The sequence below is a fragment of the Pelophylax lessonae genome, assembly GCF_965119305.1.
Source record: "Pelophylax lessonae genome assembly, chromosome: 5".
Taxonomy (NCBI): domain Eukaryota; kingdom Metazoa; phylum Chordata; class Amphibia; order Anura; family Ranidae; genus Pelophylax; species Pelophylax lessonae.
In genome coordinates this window covers 338,560,828-338,587,574 of record NC_138772.1, presented here as the reverse complement: position 1 = coordinate 338,587,574, position 26,747 = coordinate 338,560,828, and the positions used below count along the sequence as shown (strand labels likewise).

Genomic DNA, 26,747 nt, shown 5'->3' with positions numbered 1-26,747 from the left:
TTCCGAAGACTATGTGAACTATTTAGATTACCTGGTAGACATTAAGAGCTTGCTTTCGGACATTTCGGTTATTCCTAGAAATTCAAATGATCCAGCCAAGACCATACAACAGAGCAGTTAATTGATCTTCGGTTAAGAATCTCCTGTTCATGGACACTGGTGCTGTGTTTCTTGCTATTGAACGCCCTAGAACCCCAGTAATCTATGGACTATTTAACCACTTGCCACAAAATCACATACCTGTACGTCATTTTGCATAAGTGGTTGTACCGGGGTGATGCCTGCAGAGATGACGGCTGAGCAGCCACTCGGTTGTTATTGCAAGCCCCCTCCCGCCGCCTTCTGCTGCTCTGCCCGGGCGACTAGTCGGTGCGTAGGCCAGCTGGCCGGAGACCCAAACAAAGCCGGAATCGGCTTTTATGGGGTCTCCAATGTAGTAACCCAGAGGCAGTGTCACAACCTCACCAGTTTACTCGTCAGCCAACGGTGCCAGTTTTAACAAATCCAAAGTATTGAAAAATGCAGATTTTGGCATTTTCAATAATTTCAAATGCAATAGAGGTGTTTTGGGTCTTTTAGAACCCCAGATTCCTCCATAAAGAGTACCTGTCATTGCCTATTACTGTCACAAGGGATGTTTAAATTCCTTGTGAAAGCAAAAGTGATCAGAAAAAAAAGTTTTAAAAGGGACCGTGTAAAAATAAATTAACTAGAATAAAAATAGGAAAATATTTTTTTTTCTTAAAGCGCCCCATCCCTCTGTGCTCGCACGCTAAAGAAAATGCATATGCAAGTCGCGCCCCCAAATGTAAACAGAGTTTAAATCACATGTAACACCCTCCTAGGTAGGTACTAGGAAATGAATATGTGGCCCTGTCTGCTTATCAGAGGGGCCTGAATTGTTAGCTAGCCATCACATGTTTCCAGGTGTGTCCGGGGAGTCTCCCCACTGTATCCAATGAGGGATCTTGTTGGTCAGTGGAGGAAACCTAGCCAATAGCACACCAGGGTTTATGACTCTCAGTGGGCGGGGTTTACCACAATGCACCCTGGGATTGGATATAAATCTGTGGGGAGCATGTGACAGAGCGTCTTTTGGCAGGAGTATCAGTCCCAGGAAGAGGCGAAGGCTGTCTCTCCTCCTGTCAGAGAGTGAAGGTGGTCCAGGCAGTCAGCTTACGGGGACCAGAGGTTGAGCTGTGCGGCAGAGAGGGATCCAGAGTGTTGCTGACCGAGTGGAGCTGCTGGGCAGAAGTCTTAAGGAAAAACAGTATCGTGAGTACTCAAGATCTGCCCAGGGGGTCTGCCTAGGAAAGGGGACCACTCCAGAAGGTCAAGAGGATCCAGGAGCCAGCTAACCTGTAGTATTGGCAGTGAAAGGGGGTGCCAAGCGTTCAAAGCCCTGAAGATAGTGAAGTGAAAGGGGGCGCCAGTGTGGGCCGGGAAGCGTTCAGCAGTGCAGCAAAGGTGTACAAGTAGCTATCTCAGGGAGCTAAAAGGGACTTCCATAGTAAAAAGGGAAGTTACAGCATCAAGTCAGCGTTAACCGGCATTCGGCCAGCGCTAGCTAATCAGCATCAAGCAACATTTACTCAGAGTCCCCGTCAAGTTGTGTATAGTTCAATTGCAGGAGTATCCCACTCATCCCTTCTCCCATCCAAGTTCCTAAGTAAACCGAAAAATCCAAAGATACTGGACTGGTTCTTGTCTCAGTGCTCACACTTGGAGAAACATGTTCAAAGGTACTTTTGTTGCACCCGGTGACCCAGGGGGACCAACAGCCAGCACCTATGCTGGGAATTGTGCTACACACACATATGGTATCGCCGCAATGGTTAGAGCGAAAGCAATAATTCTAGCACAAGACCTCCTCTGTAACTCCAAACAGGTAACCATTAAAATGTTTTATGTGTCGCTTACGGAGATTTTTAAGTACTGTAGTTTGTCACCATTTCACAATTGTGTGCAATTTTAAAGCGTGACATGTTGGGTATCTATTTCCTTGGTGTACCATCATCCTTAACATTGTACAAAGAATTGGGTTAACTTTACGGTTTAGTTTTTGTTAATCTATTCTTTCTAAAAAAAATTGCGTTTGAACGCTGCACAAATACAGTGTGACATAAAATATTGCAATGATGGCCATTTTATTCTCAATGGTTCTTTAAAAAAAATTATTAAAAAATAAATAAATATATGTATAATTTCTCTTACGTCCTTTGACAGACGCAGCTCTTAATGCTTCTTCACTATTGGGTTATGCGCCATCTACAGGAGCAGACTAGGCAGTGAAAAGTTTTCACTCAACACACCTATAGGGGCTGTCCCTCACAACATAACCCCAGACACACTTTGCTCTCAAATCAGTTTCTTGCTGCCTAGTTAAGGAGTAGGACCTAGGTTTCCCGCTGGAACTCTGGTCTCAGTTTTTATTTTATTTTCAGAATGTTTGTTTATTTCTATTTACTCACTATCACTAGCTAGTGTCATCTCTGTGCCCAGGGACGCTGGTTCACGGCAGAATCCTCTTTACTGACTTTCCGACAATGCCACGGATGTGGCTTACGTCATTCTTCAAGGGGACACCATGAGTGCCTGGGCGCCCATGGAGGTGGCCGAGATTCTGCCTTGGGCCGAGAAACATTCCGGCTCTCCCCACAGTTCACATTCCCGGAGTCGTCAGGTTCCGGATCCGGGGGTATGGTCTCTGCGTCCAGAGGTTTTTTCCTCTCCTCTCCTGGGGAACTCGGGAGTTGGATCTGCGTCTCGTCTGCGCAAACGGAACTGAGGTTTGTGGCCTGGGCTCGATCGTCTGGCCGACGCCACAGACACATTGGTGGTGCCCTGGAGCCAATATCGGCTGATTTATGCCTTTTCTACGATACAGCTGTTGTTGGAGTTCCTCCGCAGGTTAACGGTGGAAAAGGTGCCGGTGATTCTAGTAGTCCCAGACTGGCCCTCGCTGGTCTTGGTTCGTGGACCTCTTAAGACGGTCGTCGAGTCTCCTTGGCGGTTGCCTCCTTGGCCGATCTTCCATCCTGCTCTATGGTCACTGGTTTTTATCGGCATGGCTGTAGCAGGCCAGGGGTTGGAGGTCAGGAGTCTCTCTAATTCTGTGGTTCCCACCCTGTTGGGGGCTGGAACACCGACTTCCAGGAAGTATATCGTCCTTTGTGACTGATTCCTTGAGCCACACCTTTATTCATGGGGTGCCTCCTCTGACTCCTCCAAGAAGATCCCCTTTGGTTCCATGGGATCTGTATTTGGTTCTGTCAGTTATTTGACAGCCTCCTTTTGGACATTTTAGGGAAGGTGGTGTCTGCTTCCGCCTCACCAAAGATATTGTTTTATCTACGCTCTGTCCTAAGTCAGTGCATTCTATGGCATTTGCCTTACTTTCCCTGGATGTGGTTTGGGCAATCAGGGTTTACCTGTGGGCCTAGGAGCCTTTTAGGTCATCTGATTCTCTGTTTTGTCCTTACTGAGGGTTCACGTAAGGGTTCGGCTGCGTTTGCTGCGTCTATATCCAACTGGATCAGGCAGACAGCTGTTCAAGCCTATTTATTATTAGGTCAGGTTCCTTCTTTCCCTGTGAATACGCATTCTACTAGTGCGCTGAGTGCCTCGTGGCCTTTTTGCCATCAGGCATCTGTTACTCCAGTGTGTAAGGCGGAGACTTGGTCGTCTGGACACACTTTTACAAAAATCTACAATGTTGGTTTAATGGCATCCTCGGATGCCTCCTTTAGGCGCAAGGTTTCGCAGGCTGCTGTTTTGAAGGAGACTTTTTTTTTTTCTCTCTTTCCGGGGGTGAATTTTTGTTTTGGGGGTAAGCTCCTGTGATTTTTGTCTCCCAGTTGGCTACGTTGTTTGCTTTGGAAATATGTTGACTGTTTTTGGTGGCGTTCTTCCCACCCCTCATGCCTATACTGCTTTGGGACATCCCAATAGTGAAGAAGCATTAAGAGCTGCGTCTGTCAAAGGACGTAAGAGAAAATTGGATTTTTGTAAGAACTTACCGTAAAATCCTTTTCTCTGAGTCCTTTGACAGACGCAGCTCCTGCCCCTATATTTTGGGGTTGGTTGTGTCTTCTTTCACTGCTTGCTACGAAACGGATTTGAGAGCACAGTGTGTCTGGGGTTATGTCGTGAGGGACCGCCCCTATACGCGTGTCGAGTGAAAACGTCTAACTGCCTAGTCTACTCCTGTAGATGGCGCATAACCCAATAGTGAAGAAGCATTAAGAGCTGCGTCTGTGAAAGGACTCAGAGAAAAGGATTTTACAGTAAGAAAAAGGCCTCATCTTGGCATGGTTAAAATACATAAGAGTATGAATCCTCTTACATTTAGACCCATTGTTTCCGGTACCAGTTCTGTAACCAAACCCCAGCTTCAAGTCGTGTTGGACTTTTTTTATGCAGCATATTGTGAAGGTACTCCCAGCTTTTATTAAGGATACAAGAAACTTCTTTTGCATATGGGGATAGAACCAGACTGGCTTTCTGCCACAATGGATATATCTTCGTTTTATGCCTCAATAATCAATGTGGTGGTAATTAACCTCTTTAGAACCACCCGCCGCAGTCCTGTACTGCGGCAGGAAGCCGCTCCTGTGCGAATTGCCGTAACTATACGGCGGTCACGAGCAGGAGCCTAGGGGGCGAATGCGCGCTGCCGCCGGCGTTCTCCCGCCCCTGCTCGTCAGCGGGGAAGCCGATGCAGTGGGCAGGCAGCTCCGATTGCCGTCTGACACCCGTGATCGTTCCCCGCTGAGAGGGAAGAACGGTCAGCTGTTGTAAACACAGCTGACCGTTCTCCCTGGAATGATCATAGAGCCCCTGTGATCCTTCTATATAGGATTACAGGTCTCTATGGTCATTCCACAAGCCACGCCCCCTCACAGTTAGAATTACTCCCCTAGGCTCACATTTAACCCCTTGATCACCCACAATGTTAACCCCTTTCCCTGCCAGTGTCATTATTACAGTAACAGTGCATATTTTTAGCACTGATTACTGTAGTAATGTCACTGGTTCCCCCAAAAGTGTCAAAAATCGCAGATCGCCGCCATTACTAGTAAAAAAAAAAAAAACAATAAAAAATTACATAAATCTTTCCCGTAGTTAGTAGATGCAATAACTTTTGCGCAAACCAATCAAAATACGCTTATTGCGATTTTTTTTTTTCTTTACCAGAAATATGTAGCAGAAAACAAATTGGCCTAAAATGTTAAAAAATGTTGATTTATAATTTTTTTTTGGGGGGGGGGAATGTTAATATAGCAGAATGTAAAAAATATAGATTTTTTTTTTTTTTTTTTTTCAGAATTGTCGTTCTTTTTTGTGTATAGCACAAAAAATTAAAATTGCACAGGTGATCAAATACCAACAAAAGAAAGCTATTTTTTTGGGAAAAGGACGTAAATTTAGTTTGGGTACACCGTCGCACAACCGCGCAATTGTCAGTTAAAATCACACAGTGCCAAGTTGAAAAAAGTGGCCTGGTCATTAAGGAGGCAAATCCTTCTGGTCTTAATGTGGTTAAGGCAGTGGAACAGGTCCTCCAGGAAAACTTTGATCTTCTGTTCCCCCATTGCCAGAAGGACTAGTTCTTAATGACAATTTATTTAGATTTAAATACAGTCAGGGTAATTCAAAATGACCCTAACAACAGATTTATGGTGGCAGTTCCCTTAAGAACCACCTGCGCCTAATTTTGAGCAAGCATTTGCACCATGTGGGGGGGAAGGAGGAGGAGGCCAAACTTCAGAGTAACAGCGTCGTAGCGCCGTCCCCTTCGAAGTGGGGAAGGGTACCTGTCAAAAATAGGTACCGGTTCCCCCCTCCCCCCTAAGGTGACAAATGTGGCCCCGGAGGGGGGGAGGAAGCAAATGAGCGGAAGTTCCTCTTTTGGGTGGAATTCCGCTTTAAGGAGTGATCCAAGGGGTAAATTGGATCATTGGATTATATTGAGATTCACATGCTGATATAAAGATTGCAGGCCTTTTTGACATGCAGTTGTTTTACCTTTTTTTTTTTTTTTTAACTGTGCTCTGATTTCTCACTCATAATAATTTCTTGTTGCCATGTTTACCATTTGTGAATAATGCTAATAACATCAGAGACCGTGTTCAAGGACATCATTTTGTTTTTGTAAATCCCTTGAAATTATAGTTCTCTCTGCATACATAATCCAAGTGTGAAAATGTGAGGAATGCAAAACTGGTCCAGCCCGGTGAATCATGCACTGTGTGCTATTGGTGATCTAGTTTAAAGAGGCTCTTCCAGTTTATTTGGCAGTATAGCCTGTGTGTGCTATAAAGGGATCTATGCTTTAGGCAGTTTTGGACATTGTTAACACTATTTTAGCAACTAAAAGTTGACTAAACTAAAACAATTCAGATGACTTAAATAGGACTAAAGCTAAAATGGCATTTTAGTCAAAAGGCTATGACTAAAACTTAATTGAAATTTGACGTCAAAATTAACTCTGGTTATTTATCACAGCTAAATCTGTGTCTGTAGTGCATGTTCGGACCTTTAAAATTATAAATAATAACATATTCGATTTTTACTTCAGGAGTATATAATGAGTTTGGAAATTCGAAATAATGCATTACAATTTAACTAAACCAATTAGATTTTAGTTGACTAAAATATAGGAGAATTTAGTTCACTAAAATGTACTGGAGATTTTATTCAACTAAAATATGACTAAAATTAAAATAATTCAGATGACTAAAATATGTCTGCATCCAGGATGGTTTGAAGGCACTGTTCGCATAAACTCTCACGAGCGGTGCATATGAACAACATTGGCACTTGCCATTGATTTGTACAAAGTGCAAAGCTGACAAAGTGCTTAAGGGGGCAGAGCTACTCCAAAGCACCACCCCCCATGTTGAGGGCATGTGGTCTGGTATGATTCAGGAGAGGGGGTGCTGCTCGCTCGTCCCCTCCCTTTCACAACCTGCTGGGCAGCATGCTCGGATAAGGGTCTGGTATGGATTTGGGGGGGGGGGGGCTCCATGCCATTTTTTATTTTTATTTTAGTTTTTAGTTTTTTTGTGGAGTGTCCCTTTAAAATCCATACCGGACCCGAAAGGTTCGGTATGGATTGGGGGGAGGGCTGACAGCTGATGACTCATTGGTTGTTAACCACTTTACCACCGGAGGATTTTGCTGTCTTCCATCCAGGCCACTTTTTGCGATTCGGCGCTGTGCGAATTCAATTGACAATTGCGCGGTCGTGCGACGCCGTACCCAAACGAAATTTACGTCCTTTTTTTCCCACAAACAGAGCTTTCTTTTGGTGGTATTTGATCACCTGTGCGATTTTTACTTTTTGCGCTATAAACAAAAAAAGAGCGTTTATTTTGAAAAAATAACAATATTTTTAACATTTTTTTATAAGAAATTCCCCCCAAAAAAGATGTAAAAAACTATTTTTTAAAAAATTTTTGGCCAATTTGTTTTATGCTACATATGTTTGGTAAAAAAAATCACAATAAGCGTATTTTGATTGGTTTGCGCAAAAGTTATTGCGTTTACTAACAAAGGGAAAGATTTCTGTCATTTTTGGTGTTTTTTTTTTTAACGCGTAATGGCGGCGATCTGCGATTTTTTTTGGGGGACTGCGACATTGCGGCGGACAGATCGGACCCTTGACTGACATTTTTGACACTTTTGGGGGTACCAGTGACATTACTGCAGTAATCAGTGCTATATATATGCACTGTTACTGTAAAAATGACACTGGCAGGGAAGGGGTTAATTTTATTGGAGAGGGAGAGGTTAATGTATGCCTGGTGCTTACTGACGTGTAGGGGGGGAGGTGACTGAGTGAGTCATGGACAGATCGGATGTCCAGCTATGCTGAACAGTCCGATCTGTCACTCCCTGTCACTATGGAGATCCGCCCGCTGTGTTTACACACAGCGGGCGGATCTCCAGACTCGATCCCCGACGATCGGGTAAGAGCAGCGGCGATCGCCGCTGCTCCTCCCCTGGCCCGACTCCCGCTGTGAATGAAAACAGCGGGAGCGAGCCTCCGGCGGCGCGCAAGCGCCGCCCAGAAGGGGGAGTGTCTGACGACGTAGTACTACGTCGTCAGACGATAACGAGCCACTCTGCCGCAGTAATATTACTGTGAGCAGAGGTAAAGTGGTTAAGAATGCGGCAGCCCGCTTCCTGGCCTGCTCCTTATTCAGCTATACACAGTTTGTTATAGAGGAAAAAAAAAACATTGCGTTTTTGGTGCGGATCCATCGAAGTCTATTATATGCAAAACGCAGTCTGCTGTGGGAAGAAATGTCCCTGACCCTTTCCAAAACACATAGATGTGAATGTGTACCATAGGAAACCATGTTAAATGGACTGCAGTGCGTTTCTGCAAACTGCAAAATGCACTAAAAAAATGCATAGGTGTGAACCTAGGGTTAAGGTGAGTCTAGTGATGTTTAAGCTACTAAGAATTGCCTGGGTAATTTAGAAACTTAGAATGATGATGTAAACTTTAAAGAAGTATATAAGCCCCAAGAATGATGCTGGGAGCTTCCATCTTGGATGTGATGTTAGTGGCCCCAGCAGGCTCCTAGCTATCACTAAAGTGATGCTCTAGTATTCTCCTTCACTCCTCCCCTGGCAGCAACATTAAAAGGTTATGTAGGGTCGAGAGAGCCGGATTAGCTAGGCCAGTGTAGAGTGAAATCACACGCTCCTGGAAGAGGAGAGAGCTGTGACATTGCAAGGAGGGAGGGTGCTCTGCTAGGGAATCAACTCTTATGAAGTAGCTAAATTTGCTAGCAAGTTCAGAGGCATATTGCAAGTCAATAAAAAGGAAATACGAGGCGAGTAAAGCTTTCTTTAGATTTTTGCCTTTAGATTTACCAAAACCATATAATATTAGGGCAGACCTAAACACTTTCAATTTGTATGCAATCAGGCAGGTCCTTGTACTACATAGTTGAAGGTAAATCTAGGGGAAATCTACCAACAAAAGTTGTATAGTGTGTATCCAGCTTAAGCATTCACAGTACTTGAATTTTTTGTTCAATTGGTGACAGGGTATCTTTAAAGCGGAGTTCCGGCCTCAAAATCGATAAAATCGATTTTGGGCCATCCGCTTGCTAAGGGGAACCTGAAAAAAAAAATGGATACTGGCGTTTTTTTTTTTTTTTTGGTCACTTACCTTATTATAGAAGAAAATATACTCACCTTCCTTCCACTTCCTCCCTCTGCGGCCGCGGCCCGCACCGTCACTTCCGGTTTGCGATGATTCCTCGCTCCCAGGAATCAATGCGCCTGCACCGGCCCCGCTCGTCACTTCCGGTGCAGGCGCAGCATTCACAGCTAAACAGCTTCTGGGCATGCAGTGCATTGTGGGACTCCGACGTCACGAAGAAGGACGCTGCGGCTTCAGCTACCCACACCTGAGATGGCAGCGCTGGAGAAGAAATTTTCAAGGTAAGTATTTCTTCTTACAGGTAAGTGCAACCTGGGACAGTACAGAGGCTATCCATTATGGAATGTACTAGCCCTGACTGTCCCGGGGGTATTTTTAGCTCAAATTGACCCCCGAGGCCAGGACTCCGCTTTAAATAGTCCCTGAAGCCCATCTGGTAATAAATAATTACTTTTTGGATCAATACTTTTGCTAAAATGTTGTCTTTTTTGTTTGTAGTACAAAAAGAACACATGCTAAAAAACAAAAAACACGGGCTGCTATTGCTGACTAGTGATAAGTTCAGGCAAGTTCCCATCCTAGTTGGAACTCACCTTAGTTAGCCCATCAGGAAGCTGTCGCTGCACTGGACCAATCCTAAGCGGCCGAGGCATTCCCTGGCCCATGGCCACACATATTCGTGCCCATTGCATGCGTGCCGCCTTGTGTGCACATATGTACAGTATATATATATATATATATATATATATATATATATATATATATATACACACACATACAGTGTCTCTAGTACAAAAATTGCCTCTTAAGGCCCCATTCACACTAGTGCGACTTGTCCCGCGATTTTGGACCGCAAAATCGCATGACAAGTCGTTTTCCATTATTTTCAATGAGCCCCATTCATATCAGTGCGTTTTGAAGTCGCACCGACTTCAAAGTAGTTCCTGCACTACTTTGCCACGATTTTAATGCATTTTGAGGCATATAGCCTTGCCCATGCTTTCAAAATCGCGGCAAAAATCGCGCCGCGAAATCGCGGCAAAATTGCGTTGCAATAGTGTGAAAGGGGCCTAAAGTCCCAAAAGTTTAAAAACATTTAGAAAAAAAAAAAACACACACACATAAAGCTCCCCAGCAGAACTTGATAAAAAATGTAGTGCAAAGTGCATGCTTATCTATCTGTATTCAGGGTTAAGTAAGGTCATAGACCTCCTTAAGAGGCACTTTCCCACAGTAAAATGAGCAGTAATCTTGTGGTTCAAAAACTAAAACACGCGTGGAAAAAAGATGAATGCTTTTTTTGGTGTTTTGCATGATATCCAGATACACGTATGTATTGTTCACACTAGCAAATAGTAATGCATGGTTATGTTCACCTTGTATATTCTGTCTCCACTCATCATATGCCTGGGAAAAAATAATTATCTCATATACTGTAATTACAGGAATGTTAGCAATAGTCTGTACAAAAGGATAATCCTAATTAATAGGTCATATAAAAAACACACTCAGGTATTCATCTCATATTGGATCATATAATCCAAGAGGAACTAGATAGCTCAGCAAGTCCTACAGAAGAAACTATTAATTTCCTATATTGGTTAATTTGTTTATATTGATATCCACTGGTCACATGCTGATATACAGTATGGAACTTGTAACATAAGTTCATAACATTGAAGTAGTAAGGCTACATTCACACCTGAGCGTAGCGTTTTCGCATGTTTTTTACCGTGATTTTACTGCGATTTTTGTGCAGGCGTTTTTAGATTGATTAGAGACCAATGGAAAACGCCTGTAATCTGCCCAAAAAGAAGCTCATGTACTTTTTTGAGCGTTGGGCATTTTGCTCACAGCGTCAAAACGCTAAGATGTGAACAGGGGCCATTGAAATGAATAGGATTTGTCTTGTTGGGCATTTTGAGAGCTGATCCTAGAGCAGAAAAACTCCCCAAAAACGCCCCAAAACGCCTACATGTGAACGGAGCCTAAAGCTTAATCACATGGGTGCAGGGGTGAAGCAATAAAGATGGATTGCACCAGACAACTCTAGGTTTATAAACATGAATAGTTTACTTTACACCCATGTTCTCCTAGAGATTATTATAGCAACAAAGACACAGAGTTCATATCAGTATATTCATAATATCTCCTGTACCATTCATGGAATGTGACCTTGTAATACTATACAGCACAGTGTATCACAATAGAAGTAATACATTCCATATGTAAGATAAGTAGAACTAGATGGCTCAGCAAGTCTACCACAATTCAACAAGATTCCTTTGCTTCACAGATTTGCTCCTTGCAGAACACCTGTCAGTTCCAAATTCTGGGTTGTCTCCAGAAAAGTAAAAGAGGGGAAATGTTCAAATGGGATCACTAGTTCTGGTGACCTGGGGGTCCCCAAGGAATTCCCTTAAAGCGGTAGTAAAGTTCCCATACAAATGCTAAAAAATGGTGATCTAAGTCATAATGCACTAGTATGCACCTCATACTAGTAGATTATGACAGACATACCTGCAAACAGAGCCCTCCAGCGCTGCGCTGTCACAGCTCCCCCAGCGCTTCCATCTTCGCCTGGTCTTCCTTCTGGGTTTTGTAAGCTCGGTCACCTAAATGGCCAGGCCGCGGTGACATCACTCTCACGCATGTACGTGGAAGTCACTTTGCAGCAGCACAAGGAGCAGGCCGTAAATGTGGTCTGAGCTGTGCATGCGTGAGCTCAGATCACATTACCACTGACAGAAAAAGGGAAGATTTATGACCTCCAGGGTCTCTTCTGGTTTATAAACCCTGCCTGTCATCGGAGTTTTAAATTTTGACTTTACTTCCACTTTAATTTGCAGGGATTTCCTCTCACTCCCTGTTTGGCTATGGGACAGGAAGTGAAGGGAAATCTCCCCAGTGGGACACATGGGGGAAAAAAAATAAACAGGGGTTATAACCCTCCCTTGCTCTGTCCAAAATGGAAAAAAATGTTTTGCCTTTAGTTCTACTTTATCTACAGTCCAGTCAATGCCACTACCAGTACCCATTTTTTGCACCTCTGAAGAAGGACTCCACAGTATTAGTCTGAAACATGTTAGGTGGGGATTCATAATGTATGGTGGCCAGCCTGGCAACAGACTGCAGGAGGCCGTACAGTTTCCATACCTCTCTATTATGTAATGGGTACTAGTTTACATTTCTATATGTATTTCTTTTTTAATGGATGTAATGTTTACATACTTCTCGATTTTTACAATTGTATAAATAAAAATTCTTTTTTACTAATATTGGTCTGTCTTGAAAATCCACGAGGGGTGTTGATCCAGTTTTCTGCTTACATTATTTCTTCAGCACATTGGGCACAATAAAATAAAGTTTCCAGAGTAAGCTATTTGTTAAAATTCTCACCACAGGACTTGCAGTTTACAACTTTCAATGATGCTGGCTTTTGCTTTCCCAGTGCTGCTTCTCTGAACTTCAGATCTTCAGTGGAAAGTGTTGAGAGTACAGTGTATTCTCCAGCCTCCAGTAGTCTGTTAGCTTGCAATAGGGAGGAACAGGGGGGGGGCACCTGGCCATCCCAGGGTACAAAGCTGTGTCTTTCCATTGATGCACACAGTGTAGGGAAACACATCTCTAGTCCCTGCATGCAAGGTTGGCTCTATAGGACACTGCAAATGAAAGGAGCCACCCTGAAAAGAGAAACCTAGGGCAGTGGTCATGGCGCCAATTTAAACTGGGCTGAAGATAAGGAAGCTGTCTACTTAGTATATTCCTAAATCAGCTTCTGTAGGTGCCTTAAACACTGAGGGTTTATTATCACTTTAAGCAGTAAGTATTTAAACCAGAGACAGCCAGGGACTTATAATTTACATTTAAAGGACAAGTACAGTCCAAGCTTGTTTGGCTGTACTTCTGTAGATCACAGTAGTGCAGATAATTTTGCACTCCTGTGACCTGTTTTCAGCAGACAGCGGGTTGAAGCTTGCTGATGGCTGACGTCACAGAGCCGGTCCAGGCTCAGGAAAGATCGTGACTGTATGGTCGGGATCTGCCCACATGACTGTACCAGTACCTGGTTCAGCCTCTCAGCGAAACGCTGAGAGCCTGAGTTGGCTGCTTCCTCCCCCTCCACAGCCCAGCGCTCCAGTGAGCGTGAGTGGCAGAACAGAGAGCCAGTGACTGACAGTCACCGGCTCTTTGCTCAGGGAGCACTGAGAAACGAGCGATCAGTGGTGTTTGATCACTCAGCTCTCAGAGCCAGCAGTAAGTATGAGTAAAAAAAAAAAAAAATTCTCATACTTCTCTTTTAAGTTTACAAGAAGTTTCCGTACAACAAAAGCTATTTATAAATGTGAACATGAACATAAAATACAATTGACCAAAAATCATTATACTTAGAATATATCTCATTATAAGTAGAATAAAAAGCATAAATCCTTTTAGACCTCATGCACACTGGGTGTTTGACCAGCTCTTTTAAATGCCTTTTCGAAGAAAAGCTGCTTAGAAAACTCACCTAAAACCGTGTTTTCCAAACGTGTTAAGACATGTCAAGCATTTGGGTGTTCATTCATTCCATTAACCAAGATATTAATGTATTGTGGCTATTGAAATGAATGAATGCTAAAGCGCTAAATATGCCTATAGTGCTAGATACCTTTAGGCGCCTTAGGCAATTTTTTTGCCGAAACACTCCTTTTCTGAACGCACTGCTGTGAAGTGATTTTTTTTTTTTTTTCTAAATGCCTGTAAATGCCAATGTGTGCATAGACCTGTAGGTTAACATGAAGGGGTGTTTAGAGGCAGAAAACACATGCCCTAAATGTTCAGTTTTTGACGCCCAGTGTGCACGAGGCCTTAAATATATCATTAAAGGTTTAATGGCACAGTTGGCAGATTACCTGTTTGTTTTTCTTACCCCAATGTGATATTATAACAGCTGCCATGTGTTCTCATCCTACCTTTCACCAGCTCTAGAGCCCTCTGATTCCTCCTGTATTGTATTGTAACTGTACTGTCTGCCCTCATGTTGTAAAAAGCACTGCGCAAACTGTTGGCACTATATTAATCCTGTATAATAATAATAATAATCTGTCCTTAATTTTTTCCCTTTAATTTTACTTGGTGATCCTGGCAGTGACACACTTCCTGTCCTAGTCTGACAATGCTTACTCACTATACTTTATCTCTGCAGGAGCACCTTTGTCACCCTAGGCTGCTTTCCTAATTTTGACTACAAACACCCCCTCCTGTCTTCATTTTCATTATATAGGGAGGTGAACTTTTGTACTTCACAGAAGATAGCTAGGAAGGCAGGTAACATTGTTTGAAGATTTCAGTTCAGTGTACAGGAAATTACAAGGAAATGAATTCCAGCAAGATCAACTGGTATTTCTCTGTACTTCAATAAAATGATATATTTTAACCTCCCTGGAGGTATTCCCGAGTGTGGCTCGGGGTTAATATACAGTGCCAAATGTGGTAACCCCAAGCCACACTCGGGATTACCCCACAATCAAACTTACCTTCCACTGCGATCCCCCGCCGTCCTCCAGCCATCCTCCCGCTGTGTGCTCGGCCAATGCCGGCACCTTCTTCCGGTTCCCTTCCCTGCGAGCGCGGCGTTGCAGGGGGGTTGGAACCGGTGGGAGATTAGGAAAAAAAATAAAACAAATTACATGATACAGTGTAATCTGTTAGGATTACAACTTTATATCAAGCCATTTCAGCACAGGTTTTCACCTAGTGGCTTTTCCAGTGCCCTGGCTGTACTTTTTGCGGTTCTTTGTTCCTGGAAAAGTGAGAACGTCCAAAAAGCGTTCTTTTAGCTCAAAAGCGCTTTTGGCACACTGGAAAACGGCAACGGTGAATTGGATAGTAATTTGTGGGAAAATTTGTCATCCGGTACTAAAAGTGACAACAGAGTCGATTCTGCGACTGAGCTCAGCGATGTGCGAACTTGGTGCTCTATTGACTGCGGTAAGGATCAGACAGCGCCCCCAAGATTCCCATTTACTGGAGCACCTGGTATGAAAGTTGACGTTGACCATGACAACCCCTGGGCATACTTACAATTATTTCTGACCGATGAAGTTATTGAAAAAATAGTTACCGAGACAAACCGGTACAAAGAGCAACAATTGGCTACACATCGGAAGTTTGCAAGATGGAAAGGTGGAAACCAGTGACCAAAGATGACATTTGGAAATTTCTGGGCCTAATAATTCTGCAGGGAGTGGTGGGGAAACACCTGCAGAAGTGGTATCGGATAACCAATACATTACTTGACACTCCATTCTTTGGCACGGTCATGTCAGAGTACAGATTCTCCCTCATAATGAAATATCTCCACTTCGAAAACAATGAAGAATTTGATGAAATGTATTATTATATTATAATTTATGATTTCGTGTTTCAAACTTTATCATACCCGGGATGTCTACTAGGCTTGTTTGGACAGATTTAAGTGAGTTATTCCTAAGAATTACAGGCCTAAAATATAAAACATATTTCCATGCAAAACAATGTACTGCTTTTAGCACAGAAATTCTGACATAATCAGACCGCCAGGGAGGTTAATGTCAATGGATTCCATATAGCAGGCATCACTAAATGGCAGACCGCGATCAAGATTCAGACCGAGCGACGGTCCCATTTGGACTGCCACCATCGCATCACTAAGGAGCTTGGTCTCTCTCTCTTTTGCCTGTAGATCCTGCTGCTGTGTATTTCCCCTAGCTTCTATGCTATCATCCTCTCAGGGCAGAGTACAGGAGAGGCAGCAGATCTGGCCAGAGTGCAGGAGCTGCAAGCAGGTGATTGGTTGCTATTATGTTGGCCGGTCCTAGCAACCAGTCACCAGCTTGTTAACAAGAAAAGTTGGGCAGCTCCTGCCCTCTGTCCCGACCTGCCCTGTGTAGGATAGGACTGGAAACGCTGCTGTAAGTGGGAAGGGGGTTTGAATAAGGGGGGGGGGTGAGTGAGGATAGTACTCTGAACTGGGGGTGAATGGGGGGAGTGAGGACAGTGCTCTAAACTGGGGGATTATTGGGGGGTGAGGATAGTGCTCTGCACGGGGGGGGGGGGGGTGATAGTGCTCTGAACTGCGGGTGAAGACAGTGCTCTGAAGGGGACACTGATGAGAAGGGGGCAGGGTTAAGGGGGGCAGGGGATACCGATGTGAAGGGGAACTGTGATATAAAGAAGGAAACGGTCATGTGAGGGGGGACTGAGAACAATGATGTAAGAAGGACACTTTGATATAAATGTGGGAGGGGGTTGATGTGAAGGATCTGCATTATTGAACATGCAATTTGGACTTCTGTTGGAAGAAAATGTTACTGATTGGACCTCTGAGAATTTTAATTCTATGCCCCTGCCATATAGGGATACTGTTATGATTTTTTTTTTATACTTTCCTGAGAAAAGACATTATCCTCAGTCAAAATTCAGTGCAGCATCTGTGTCACATATTCGTTTTGAGGCAAGTACATTAAACTGAAACAGGGTTTGCTGCTTCAGAACTAATTTGCAGTAAAGGCTGTACTTACTAGAGGATATTAGGTTCACTTGAGCCAAGTATAAAAGGCTGTAACAGAGACTCTTTAACACTGCTTACCATTTGAAATTCTAGTTATTTAGTAATGTCTTTATTATTTGTAGCATGTCAATCAAGACAAAGGACTGACACAAACCAAAAGGAAGATTGACACAGAAATAGCAGGCCTGAAAACTTTGCTGGAATCGCATAAACTTGATACAATTAAATATCTTGCAGGTAAGTAGTCTTGACAGGTATTGTTTCTTGACCATATGTTGCTTTATTGGTCAAAACACCTTTTTTTAATCTTGCATTATGAGACAAAGAATGCGTTTTCATGTACATAGTTATGCTGCTGAGTTCAGGAGATGGGACACTGGCAAAACAATGCTGTAAGGGCAGCCCGGTATAACCATTTTCACACCCAGCATACCTGCTAGTGTCCCTAAAGAAAGGATCTCTCTACTCTAAAAGAGCAAAGGATTTTCTTTTTATAAAGATTTAATTTTCCTCTATAAAATTTCTACAACTGCTGCTGAGTGAAATGGTGCTCATTTTTCAGCTTTCAGATTTGCTATTGCAATGGAGGCTGTATCCAAACCTTGCTGGGAAGAAGCAAGGCCAGCCTGTAATGGGTCCTTAGAGCACTGAACTCTGTGTTAGTCATTAGCCTATACAGCTCGTATGTAATGAACAGAGTTAGCCGCAGAGCACTCTATAGGCTTTAGCATTTCTCTGTGGTACTACAGGTCAGTATCTGGACTTCATTTGCTGTGGGTCTTATCTTTTCACTTTGTTTTCTGAAGCATCCTATCACTTGAAGTACCTGGGTATCTGTACAAAAATGCCTTGAGTTTGCTCTTTAATGGGGAAAGCTTCATCATGGTCACAGAGAGGGAAGTGTACCCTTTTGCCCCTGAAAAAGAAGGCAAAATATCCATCTGCGAAAGCCTCTACTCCTGGTGCTTTCCTTTCTGTTAGGCCTCCAGGTCCAAGGCAGAACCTTGGACCAAGTTTTGTCATAAGCCCTGGACCTCCAAGTCCACAAGCAAGTCCTCCTCAAAATGAAGGGAAACCCCAACTTGTTAGTCAGCTGCAGCTGCTGATGAGTGTATCCTGGCAATGGTGGTTGCCACTGTTAGAATACATCATCCCTGCAAGGTTTGGGGTCCTCGGTCTACCTTGTTTGTGTGGATAGAAAAATCAGTTTTTCTTCATTCAACCAGCTGGCTGAACACAAAAAGCGCACACAGTTTATGCCCACCTTAAGTCTCCAGAAATAAGATCTGGTATCATCACTTTGAGCACTTAGACTTGATCTTTGACACAGCCCTGTCCTAGGTTGTCCTTCCCCAAGACAAACTCTTGTCTCTCTGCCTCCATGTCCTGACTCTGCAGTCTAGCAGCCAGCCAACCCTCCGTTTTGGCATGAGAGTCTTGGGCCTAATGGTGTCTTCCTATAAGGCAGTTCCATATGCCCAATTTTACTTCAGAGTGTTGCAGCTCAACATTCTGGCAGCGTTGGACAAAAGGGTGTAGTCTCTGGATTGTTCTGTGTGCCTAACCAGCAGGATCAGGCTTGCCCTGGCATGGTTGGTCACGTGTTTGGCACTACAATTGGGAAAATCCATCCTCCCAATGGTTTTGAAGGTCATCAGGCTGGGTAAGAGTCCTAGGAAACCCATTTAGTACAAGGAAGTTGGTCTTTAGAAGAGGCTTGTCTCCTAATCTGTTTTCTGAAAACTAGTGTAGTAGGAGCCCACTTTTTTGGCCTTTTTTTTCCCACGACACATGTGGCAAAGTAGTTTATTGGACATTTAGGCATGACAAAACATCTAATTTTTGGGTCTATGGCCAGGAAAATGCCAGACTTTAAAACCCATTGAGAACTTGTGGTCAATTCTCAAGAGGTGGGTGAACAAATTCTGACAAACTCCAAGCATTGATTATGCAAGAATGGGCTGCCATCAGTTAGGATGTGGCCCAGAAGTTGATTGACAGCATGCCAGGGTGAATTGCAGAGGTCTTGAAAAAGAAGGGTCAACACTGTAAATATTGACTCTGCATAAACTTAACGTAATTGTCAAAAAAAGCTTTTGACACTTATGAAATGCTTGTAATTATACTTCAGTATACCGTAGTAACATCTGACAAAAAGATCTAAAAATACTGAAGCAGCAGACTTTGTGAAAAATATTTGTGTCGTTCTCAAAACGTTTTGTCATGACTGTACTGGTTTTTCTGTCCCAAATACCACATTTCAGGACATGTAATGGAGGGGTTTAATACAGGAGGCTATAGACTGAAGTAAGGCCTGTCCTAAAAGACAGAAAAAGCTTATGTTGGTACATAGGGGAGATGGATTTTAGAAAAAAAAAAGGTGAACTAGGCCTTTAACCCATTGCCGGCCATGCTCCATGACTTCACTTGAGCAAAAAGCAGGGGCGTAACTAAAGAGGTTGCAGGGGTTGCTATTGCAATCGGGCCCCATGCTCCAGGGGGGCCGTGTGGCTCCCCTGTACACCTGGATAGGAGGGGCGGCGGGGGCAGCATGTAGAGAAATCACGGTCTTCCTTTTTCCCCCTGTAGCTGCAGGAGGAAATGAAGGCGATAGGTTCCCCTGTATGCTGCCCCCGCCACTCCTCCTGTCCAGTTCACTTGTGTTCTGCTGTCTCTGGGCCCCTGTGTGCTCCCCTGGTTCCCTCTCCCCTACTGTGCTTCCCCCCACACTGTGCTCCCTTCCCTCCCCTGCCGGCTGCTGCAGGAGATGTGTCACAATAGAGAATCAGGAAGGGGTCGGTAAATAAGTAATTTATCAGCTCCTTCCTTTTCTGAATGGACAGAGTCATAGTCAGTGACATTGTAAAAAAATTAAATAAAATGATAAAAAACAATACAATTAAAATACCAAAAAAAAAAAAATACTGACACCAGTGGATGAACTTCCAGGACTGCAAAGGTCACACTTGTGACAGGGCCCTGGCATTTCACCACTTTGAGGAGTCCCCAAGATGGCAGGAAGGGGGCCCACTGCAGAACTTGTAAAAGGGCCCCGCAATGAGAGTAAAGGGCCCCAGGATCAGTGGGAAGAGCCCCAGGCTTGAAGGGAAGGGCCCCGGCCAGGGGTCCGGGGGGCCCTTCATGGTTTCTTGCACCGGGGCCCTGAAGGTTCTAGTTACGCCTCTGGCAAAAAGACCCCGAAGACAATAAACATCCCTGTCTTGTACCCCGGTATAGGGAAAAGGGAGTCGAGAGGGTATTGTTGGCAAAGATCCTGGCTGCAGGGGCCAAATAGAGAAGCTTAATTCACTGTATAAATTTAGGTCTAAAACCCAAAAGAAACGACCACTGTATTGAGTTCAATGCCTTTTCAGCATCCAAAGAGGCATCGACCCTGGTGCCAATATTCTCATACTGAACCGAGCAATGACTAAGCAACCTACAAAGATTATCACTTCCTTTTCCCGAGAAAAATGCAGATTGGTCTTTATGCACAAGGGTGGTAATAACGGGGTTCAATCTAGTAGCCAGGATCTTTGCCAAGTTTTTGGCATCAACATTCAAAAGGGAGGAGGAACACCTATCCCACTTATCACCTATTCCTGGTTTACAAATTACCACTCCATTATATTAGGTTCCATCATAGAAGGAGGGAGAGCCCTGATTTGGAAAGCATGTGTGAGTGTTACATGTAGATGGGGATTCCCTAATCCATCATTCAAGCTATTGAACTTAAGGGCAAGATTGCCGGTCAAAGAGCATTTCACTTGATCAGTTAGTGCTTCATGGAAGGTTTAGCATTAGGCATCTGTTTCTCAAATCCTTAAGGCTGCCACCTGGTCTTCTGTCCACACATTCGTTAAAGCAGAGTTCCGGCCTCAAAAACAACTTTGGGCCACCCGCTTGCTTTAAATCACCTGAAAAACAATTGGATACTCCCGATTTTTTTTTTTGTTTTTGCTTTACTTACCTTGTTTTTGAAGAAAATATATTTACCTTCCTTCTACTTCCTCCCTCTGCGGCCGTGGCCCGCGGCATCACTTCCTGCTTGCGTTGACTCCTGGGAGCTGAACGTCATCGCTCCTAGGAGTCAATGTGCCTGCACCGGCCCCACTCGTCAGTTCCGGTGCAGGCGCATTATTCCCTGCTAAACAGCTTCTGGGCATGCCAAGAAGCTGTGCATTGATGAGGCGCCTGCACCGGAACTGACGAGCGGGCCCGGTGCAGGGCATTCGCGGACCAAAGAGGACACCCTGGCTTCAGCTGCCCCCACCTGAGATGGCAGCGCTGGACAAGAAATTTTCAAGGTAAGTATTTCTTCTAAAAGGTAAGTGCAACCTGGGGCAGTTCAGAGGCTATCCATTCTGAAATGCACTAGCCCTGACTGTCCCGGGGGTATTTTTATCTCAAAAACTTTTCTGAGGTCGGAACTCCGCTTTAAGTTTTACTAGGTGGATCTTCTGGCCTCACCTGATGCCAGCTTTGGTTGTAAGGTTCCTTTGTTTGCTCACCCCTCAGTTGGATTTTTTTTTTGACACCCCTATGTACAAACCCGATTCCAAAAAAGTTGGGACACTGTACAAATTGTGAATAAAAACAGAATGCAATGATGTGAAAGTTTCAAATTTCAATATTTTATTCAGAATAGAACATAGATGACATATCAAATGTTTAAAAATGTATAATTTTAAGGGAAAAATAAGTTGATTTTAAATTTCATGGCATCAACACATCTCAAAAAGTTGGGACAAGGCCATGTTTACCACTTTGTGGCATCCCCTCTTCTTTTTATAACAGTCTGCAAACATCTGGGGACTGAGGAGACAAGTTGCTCAAGTTTAGGAATAGGAATGTTGTCCCATTCTTGTCTAATATAGGCTTCTAGTTGCTCAACTGTCTTAGGTCTTCTTTGTTGCATCTTCCTCTTTATGATGCGCCAAATGTTTTCTATGGGTGAAAAATCTGGACTGCAGGCTGGCCATTTCAGTACCCGGATCCTTCTTCTACACAGTCATGATGTTGTAATTGATGCAGTATGTGGTCTGGCATTGTCATGTTGGAAAATGCAAGGTCTTCCCTGAAAGAGACGACGTCTGGATGGGAGCATATGTTGTTCTAGAACTTGGATATACCTTTCAGCATTGATGGTGCCTTTCCAGATGTGTAAGCTGCCTATGCCACACACACTCATGCAACCCCATACCATCAGAGATGCAGACTTCTGAACTGAGTGCTGATAACAACTTGGGTTGTCCTTGTCCTCTTTAGTCCGAATGACATGGCGTCCCAGTTTTCCAAAAAGAACTTCAAATTTTGATTCGTCTGACCACAGAACAGTTTTCCACTTTGCCACAGTCCATTTTAAATGAGCCTTGGCCCCAAGAAAATGCCTGCGCTTCTGGATCATGTTTAGATATGGCTTTTTTGTTGGCCTATAGAGTTTTAGCTGGCAACGGCGAATGGCACGGTGGATTGTGTTCACCGACAATGTTTTCTGTAAGTATTCCTGAGCCCATGTTGTGATTTCCATTACAGTAGCATTCCTGTATGTGATGCAGTGCCATCTAAGGGCCCGAAGATCACGGGCATCCAGTATGGTTTTCTAGCCTTGACCCTTACGCACAGAGATTGTTCCAAATTCTCTGAATCTTTGGATGATATTATGCACTGTAGATGATGATAACTTCAAACTCTTTGCAATTTTTCTCGGAGAAACTCCTTTCTGATATTGTTCCACTATTTTTTGCCGCAGCATTGGGGGAATTGGTGATCCTCTGCCCATTTGACTTCTGAGAGACACTGCCACTCTGAGAGGCTCTTTTTAAACCCAATCATGTTGCCAATTGACCTAATAAGTTGCAAATTGGTCCTCCAGCTGTACCTTATATGTACATTTAATTTTTCCGGCCTCTTATTGCTACCTGTCCCAACTTTTTTGGAATGTGTAGCTGTTATGAAATCCAAAATGAGCCAATATTTGGCATGAGATTTCAAAATGTCTCACTTTCAACATTTGATATGTTATCTATATTATATTGTTAATAAAATATAAGTTTATAAGATATGTAAATTAGCCCATTCCTTTTTTACTCACAATTTGTACAGTGTCCCAACTTTTTTGGAATTGGGTTTGTACATGAATACTCATCCTTGTGTCATTGTAATGTATGATTAAGAAATTAGGACTTTTGACCTACCATCAAATCCTTTTATTGGAGTAAATTATGGGATACAGGTTCCTCCCCTCTGTTCTTATGATCCACTATTACTATTGCTAGCTAACAAAACTGTTCAATCTCCGAAGGCAGCAGAATAACCCTATGTACCTAAATACTCACCCTGTGTCCTGTAATGTACTCCAAGAAAAAGATTTCATGTTAAGTAAAAAACTTGCACATCTGAGTATGCCCATTTTTATTTGAAGCAAAATATTAGAAATGAATTGTAGAAAATAGCTTCCTGTCCTTTTCTGTGTCCTTTTCTGTGGCTTATATTTTCTTGTAGAAGTTACGTTTATTTAAACCATTCATATAAATATTAATTATTATTAAACAGTATTTATATAGCACCAAAAGTATGCGCAGCAGTTTACAACGTTAGGGCAGACCTTACAGTTAGAATACGATTCAAAACCGGAGGAATCAGAGGGCCTTGCTCAGTAGAGATTACAATCTAAGAGGGAGGGTTAAGTGATACAAAAGTTAATAACTGTGTAGGACGAGCCAATGAAGAAAATAAAAGTACAGTTGTTAGGTGAGGGCAGGCAAGGCTTCTTTAATCACCTCCCACCCGGGCCATTGTACATATACGGCCGGGTGGGAGTCTCGTCCTTCTGATCGGACGTTCCGGGAACGTCCTTCAGAAGGAGAGAGATCAAGCCGCCGCGGGCACGCGCAGCGGCGCGATCTCGATGTGCCTGTGTCCCTAGGACACAGAGCAACAAGATGCGGCAGGAGGGCCCTGTGATTGGCCCTCCTGATCACATGACGGCTGTGTCCAATCACAGCCATCATGTAATGTCAATACAGCCGTTGTAACGGCTTCGATCTCTTCTCCTCCTGACAGATCCTGTCAGTGAGGAGAAGAGGAGAGGATCGGTGCTGCAGCCGGGGGGATCAGTGAGTATTTCTAAGTACTCACTGATCACAGGGGGGGTCTGTGCTGGTAATCAGGTGATTGATTACCAGTGCAGCCCTGGGGGGAGGGGGTGCCACTAGAGCCACCAGGGATGCCCACCCATGACCACCAGGGATGCCCACCATGGCCACCAGGGATGGCAAACAGGGCTCAGAGAGCCTGCCAGTGGTGCCCCCCTATCAGTGCTGCCCACCAATGCCATCTATCAGCGCTGCCCACCAGTGCCAGTTATTGCCATCTATCAGTGCCGCCCACCAGTGCCCATTATTGCCCACCAGTGCTGCCTATCAGTGCCAATCAGTGCCGCCCATCAGTGCCACCTATCAGTGCCCATCAGTGCCGCCAATCAGTCCCCATCAGTGCTGCCTATCAGTGCCCATCAGCGCTGCCTATCAGTGCCCACCAATGCTGCATATCAGTGCTATATATCAGTGCCACATATCAGTGCTGCATATCAGTGCCACCCCATCAGTGTCTCCTCATCAGTGCCTGTCAGTGCGGCGTCATCAGTGCTCATCAGTGCAGGAAAAAACATATCTATTTACAAAATTTTATAACCTAAACAAAAAAACTTTTTTTTTTTTTTTCAAACTTTTCGGTCTTTTTTTATTTGTGCACCAAAAAAGAAAAAACCTGGCAGTGATCAAATACCACCAAAAGAAAGCTCTATTTGTGGGGAAAAAATTACAAAAATTTGGTTTTGGTACAGTGTTGTATGACCGCGCAATTGTCATTCAAAATGCAACAGCGCTAAAAGCTGAAAATTGGTCTGGGAAGGAAGGGGGTTTAAGTGCCCAGTATTGAGGTAGTTAAAGAGAAGTTTTCAGGGATCGCCTAAAAGTAGATGGAGTTGAAGATAGTCAGACAGATTGGGGCAGGGAATTCCAAAGGATGGGAGAGGCTCGTGAGAAGTCCTGGAGGCGAGTATGGGAGGAGGTGACGAGGGAGCTAGCGAACAGGAGGTCTTGGGAGGAACGAAGAGGATGATTTGGTTGGTATTTTGAGACTAGGTTATTAGGCAAAACAAGATCTTGATAGTTTGCCCTTCTTTTTTTTTTAAATGCACTCTAGCACAGAGCATTGGTGTGAACTGGCGCCATTGAAAACCAAACATGCTTGCTTTTTTCTAGTGTGTTAAGAAAAAATGGTTTGTTACATTTTAATACAGAACTTTACAGTGTCCTGTAGTGTCATTGTAAGCATTAAAAGTCAAAAAAGCAAAAAACAAAAAAACAATGCTGCACAACGTGTTAAAAACACATCATAAAATCATATACTGGTCCCCCCAAAAGTGTCAGTTAGGTGTCTGATCTGTTCAATGTCGCAGTCCCACTAAAAATCGCTGATTGCTGCCATTACTAGTAAAAAATACATAACTAAATAAAAATGGCAAATCTTTCCCCTAGTTTGTACACAATAACTTTTGTGCAAACCAATCAATATACACTTATTGGGATTTTTTTTTACCAAAAATATGTAGCAAAATACAAATTGGCCTAACAGGATGAAAAAATTAGATTTTTAATTTTTTTGTTTTATTGGGAATGTTTTATAGCCGAAAGTAAAAAAATATTGGATTTTTTTCAGAATTGTTGCTCTTTCTTTGTTTATAGCGCAAAAAATAAAAATTGCAGAGGTGATCAGATACCACCAAAACAAAGCTTTATTTTTGGGGGAAAAAAGGACATCAATTTTATTTGGGTACAGCATCGCACGAGGACGCAATTGTCAGTTAAAGTAACGCAGTGCCGTATCGCAAAAAATGGCCTGGTCATTAAAGGGGTAAAACCTTCCGGTCCTTGAGTGGTTAAGATTAGGTAAATTTTTAGTAGAGGGGGAAGGCCCGTCAAAGAAAAAAGAAGTTTTCTTATATACTATCTGTTATGGAGTATTTCTGAATATTTTTATTTTTTATTTTTATATATATATGAATATTTTGGGAAAATTAGATGTATCAATGCTGATGCTGTTTGGGACGCTGTTTTGACCTTGGTTTAAATGTTTGGTTTTTTTCTTGGTTGCTTTTTGTTGTTGTTTATTTGTTATAAAAATTTCAAAATAAAAATCTGAATTAAAAAAAAAAAGGTTTGGTTGCGGACGGGTTGGTATAGGTTTTTGCGCTGTGTACATTGCTCATCGCTAGCTTTGTGTACATTACACTGTGTGAGTTATTTTTGACTTTAAGCTTGTGTTTTCTTCCCAACAGGTTCTGTATTCACATGCCTTACAATAGCTCTTGGATTTTACCGTTTGTGGATGTAACACCTGCCAATCTGTTCAATTTTTCTACATCATAATCCACCTTGTTATTTTAAAAACAAATGATATCTGATGGATTCAGTGGCAACCAAGTATTTTCTTTGAAAAGGAGCTGCATAACCAAAGAGTAAGAAACGACCACATACTTAATGTCACAACAAGATATTATATTTAGTCAAGTGAATGTTTTTCCGTCCATTCAATAAACAAAAGTGTTATACCAACAAATGTTTTTATTTTCAAAAAAATGAAATGCTGTCAAAACCTTTTTTTTTTTTAGAGTAAATGTGTGTTTTCTGTTATTTTTAGTCATGGAATGCTTACTAACTGCATACTGTTAAGAAGCTATAGCATACTTAAGGCTCCTCCTAATACTAGTTTCCATGTTTCTTCCTTAACCCTTTTTGTACCGGGGTACATTCTTAAACATACAAAAAAATCCATGAGATCCCCCACTGGGGGTAATCAAGAGAAAAAGTTGTAAAAGGAGAACCATCAACCGTGTAAAATGCAATACGTTTTATTAAAGAAATAACAGAAAAGTATAAATTACAAAATTTATGTAAAAAATACCACCCAGACACCGAGTGTTATCCACACAGACAACATTGTCTAGTGAGTACATAAAAAGGG

General features: G+C 43.1%; 1 protein-coding gene across 1 annotated transcript in view; it reads left to right on the top strand.

The window, feature by feature from the left end:
- The window catches only part of MCUR1 (mitochondrial calcium uniporter regulator 1), an 83,816-nt gene extending 57,539 nt beyond the window's left edge, over positions 1 to 26,277 (top strand). Inside the window, exons 8-9 of the mRNA XM_082258187.1 lie at positions 16,841 to 16,955; positions 26,062 to 26,277. Of these exons, the coding sequence (XP_082114313.1) occupies positions 16,841 to 16,955; positions 26,062 to 26,117 (171 nt within the window). The 3' untranslated portion in view covers positions 26,118 to 26,277. The remainder of the gene's footprint in view (positions 1 to 16,840; positions 16,956 to 26,061) is intronic.
- Positions 26,278 to 26,747: the final 470 nt, after the last annotated feature.